The sequence below is a fragment of the Laetiporus sulphureus genome, assembly GCF_001632365.1.
Source record: "Laetiporus sulphureus 93-53 unplaced genomic scaffold LAESUscaffold_197, whole genome shotgun sequence".
NCBI classification, from domain to species: domain Eukaryota; kingdom Fungi; phylum Basidiomycota; class Agaricomycetes; order Polyporales; family Laetiporaceae; genus Laetiporus; species Laetiporus sulphureus.
Window position 1 is genome coordinate 1 of NW_024468706.1, and position 3,728 is coordinate 3,728.

Here is a 3,728-nt window from a genome sequence, read left to right on the forward strand (position 1 = left end):
CCGAGAACACAAAGCACAGGATCGGTCCGTGCCGGAGCCTAAGGTGCGATGACTTTGTACTAGCGATGATCGAGGATTGATGTAATGAGACGATGATGACAGTCGAGTAAACTTCCTGCTTCAGGGCCCAGCCATGACGAATGTCGCGGAAGCTCGTCAACGGAAGAAGGCCCTTCTGTGCAGAAAGGCACGTTCGCCACAAAGCAGTGTGGGGTCACGTTGCGAAATGAATCACTGTGTTCTCCGGCACACTCGGTCACGGATGAAAGGCCGAAGTCGCCTCCAGCGCACAGAGAACGGGACGGCGGTGCTGCTGCCCATGTCGACGAGGAAACAAACAATTACGGGAAGCTCTTCCTCCTTGACTTGCAAATCGACCTGCGCACCCGCGATTGTATGGATCTGTACCGAAGAGGGATGGAGTATCCGCGGAACAGCAAGCAGGCACTTGATATCTCCAAGCGCTTACAAGCAGAGCAGTGCTGGTTTTCTCAAGCCATCAATGAGGTGCTCGAGACTGCTAACGGACCATACGGTTCTGCGTTGCACATGTTACGGTCTGCAATGCTGCAGCAGCTGCATGGGCAGCATGAGCTGCTGGAATCTTGGTCATTGCAAGTCAAAGGTTGCACACCGAACCTTGCAGCGAGCTCATCAGGCTCGATTATCGATACAAGTGAGTTGATCCTTACGTGAAGCAATACCATCCGCTCATACAGTTTATAGGCAAACATTTTAATCAGCCATTTGACCATGTCAATCCTCTTTTGCTTCTTTCCGCATTCACTGCGCTGGTTCTCAGTCTGTTCAGGCACGTTACTCACAGATCATGCAATTTCGCATTACGCATGCTCAAACTCATCGTTGGAACCGCATTACAACAAAGTGACAAGCGGACAATGCAGGAAGAAGGACTTCTCAAAAACAAAAACTTCCCCACAGATATTCGCACCATACGCAAACTGTTTGACCTGGATCCTGTGGTCACAGTATTGGCAATGTGCCCCTCTTGTTCTTCGACGTACGAGCCCACATACAATGCTGGGGTCCCTATATACCCTGCACGCTGCCGGTCTCGACGGTGGATAACGAGCGCACCTTGCAATGCCAAGCTCACCACTCATGGCGTACGTGATGGTCGCAGTATACGCATCCCCCGCCGTCCATTCATTATGCAAGACTTCGACTCATTCGTGGGGGGTATGTTGTGCAGACCTGGCATTGAAGACGCTCTCGCGCTGGGGAGCGTGATTGCGCAATCCGGCCACATTTACGACATCCGCGGCGGTGCTGTCGTCCGCGATCTCAAATGTAGCGATGGAAAACCCTTCTTGTTTGGTGAAGGCCACGAAATCAGACTCTTGTGGGGTTTGTCGGTGGATTGGTTTAACCCTTACCTGAACAAGATTGCAGGCCGGTCAGTGTCGACAGGGTCGGTCACCATGTCCTGTTTACTTTTACCTCCCAGCCTGAGATATCAACCGGAAAACATATACTTGATGGGCATTATTCCCGGACCGAAAGAGCCATCTAAAGAGGAAATTGATCATTTCCTCCGCCCACTCATGGACAAGTTCCTCATCTCCTGGAAGAACAGCGTGTGGTTTACGAGGACTTACAAATACCCTCGTGGAAGGCGCTCGCGGTCAGCTTTGGGTCTCGTCATAACCGACCTCCCAGCCAGCAGAAAGGTATCCGGCGCAGCCAGCCATTCTGCGAAATGCTTTTGTGCGCTATGCTTCTTGACCAAGCAGGAGATCAACAACATCGATATGCATACCTGGAGGATGAAGACACGGTCAGATGTGTATAAGGCTGCGCAGGAATGGCGGAATGCACCGACGAAGACTCAGCGGAGCGCGCTGTTTAAGAAAAACGGAGTCAGATGGTCTGAACTTATGCGTCTGCCGTACTGGGACCCGACGCGAAGCGTTGTTGTTGATCCTATGCACAACCTTTTCCTTGGTCTGGTGCAATATCACGCTCGTACCATCATCGGAATGGATATGCCGGCTGCTGATCCGTATGATGACGATATCAACGTCGACATTGACGTTGAGCCATCCGGCATGGATGACGAGCGCCATTCGAAGATTCTTCTGCAAGTGAGGAAGATTGAACGCCTACTGATGTCTGTTCCAACCGCGAAACAGTTGGGAAGTAATTCGAGGGGAGCTCTACGATTTGTATGTCGCAACCGAGGTGCGGATCAATCCTCCTGGGGTCCCACGAGAAAGCTGAAGAAAATCGTCCTGGTTAATGCGTTGCTAGTGAGTGTTCATTGCAATGCGTGATAGAAAGCCGCTGATCTCATTAACTAATGCAGGACAGCATACATACGGCTCCCACTGCCACAAGCTCGTTGGCAACCGAGTCCACGGTTACTCTCATATTACCTGAGTTGTTGATAGGCAATCAGTTTGTTGACGAATGTGTCGAACCTACTCAAGACGAAGACGTTTCTACCCGAAGACACACGAGTTCCTCAGTATTTTCACGACAAGATTTGGAACATCTACAAGCTGACATCGCGCTTACATCGCGTCCAACCTACTCTAAAGGACCTCCACGCAACATCGGCACCACGGCACGCGGTAAGCTCAAAGCAGATTATTGGAAGGCGGTCATCGAGTTCGAGCTACCGGTGTCCATGCTCAAGCGGTGGTGCCGTACGTGTACGCCAACGCATCCTGGGGACGACGTTCGACGTGAGCTAGTCCGCTCTACCATGTTTCTTGCATGCGCCATCAGGCAAGCGACCTCCTATCGCACATCGCAAGAGCATCAGAGAAGATATAAGACACACATGAACAGTTACCTATCCAGTATTTTACGTCTGCGTCCGGAGCGATCATTGAGACCGAATCATCATAACGCCCTCCATTTAGGTGATTTCCTGCTACGCTTCGGGCCGATTCACGGGTGGTGGATGTTCCCATTTGAAAGAATCATTGGTATACTCCAGCAGACAGCCACCAATGGCAAATTAGGTGAGCGTGATCTCCTCAATACATTGCGATTCGCTGATCTCTCATTACAGGCCAACTCGAGAAGACCATGCTAGAGACGTTCTGTGCAGCAGCGAATATGAAGGCATTTATGAAATGCACTCATTTTCCCGATGTCTTACAACAGTGCGCATCGATTATCGAGACATGTTATCAGGACGATGACCGGGGAACCCTTCGGACGGATATGCGTACATTCCTGAATCTGAGAGACGGCGCAGCCGCACTGAATGATGAATGGATTGGAGAAGTTGGCAGGAACTCGATCCCGACATATGCTATGCGCTATCAGCAATGACAGCTACTCTTTTCAAAGAGCTGCAGGGCTGGAAGAGTGGTTCAAAAGCGATCAAACATCACCGCTTCGCGCAAGGAGGAGTTCACTACTCCGCAAGTCATTCCGGAGAATCTAATAGTCTCGTGTTCTTTCGTTGGGCAGCACATCCGACGCCGGTCCCAGGGATAATCCGTGATATTTTTTCCGTTCCAGCAGTGGACTTCAGCAAGGAGAAGCCGCATACACACGTGCTGCTAGCGGTGCACAGATACAAGGCCAGACCAACCACCACCGCTGATCCATTCACGGATTACTCCGATTTTGGAGCTAGCATATGGTCCAAGTCACTGCACGAGCAGGTGGACATCATTATTCCCAGCTGGTTGTTTTGCCACGCGATTCGACAGGAGTGGGATGAACATACGTACGTTCTCAAGCCTCTG

General features: G+C 51.0%; 2 protein-coding genes across 2 annotated transcripts; both read left to right on the forward strand.

The window, feature by feature from the left end:
* Positions 1-728: 728 nt before the first annotated feature.
* On the forward strand, positions 729-1,061 carry LAESUDRAFT_625270 (uncharacterized protein; the record flags this gene model as incomplete). Its single annotated transcript, XM_040903327.1, has 1 exon — positions 729-1,061. A coding segment is annotated over one exon (333 nt), but the record flags the coding sequence as incomplete, so codon positions are not given.
* Positions 1,062-1,946: 885 nt separating this feature from the next.
* On the forward strand, positions 1,947-3,306 carry LAESUDRAFT_667869 (uncharacterized protein; the record flags this gene model as incomplete). The annotated part of the gene is made up of 4 exons (XM_040905339.1): positions 1,947-2,270; positions 2,327-2,730; positions 2,794-2,990; positions 3,041-3,306. The coding sequence occupies 4 exons, from the start codon at positions 1,947-1,949 to the stop codon at positions 3,304-3,306; spliced, it is 1,191 nt and encodes a 396-aa protein (XP_040757274.1).
* Between the last annotated feature and the right edge of the window lie 422 nt (positions 3,307-3,728).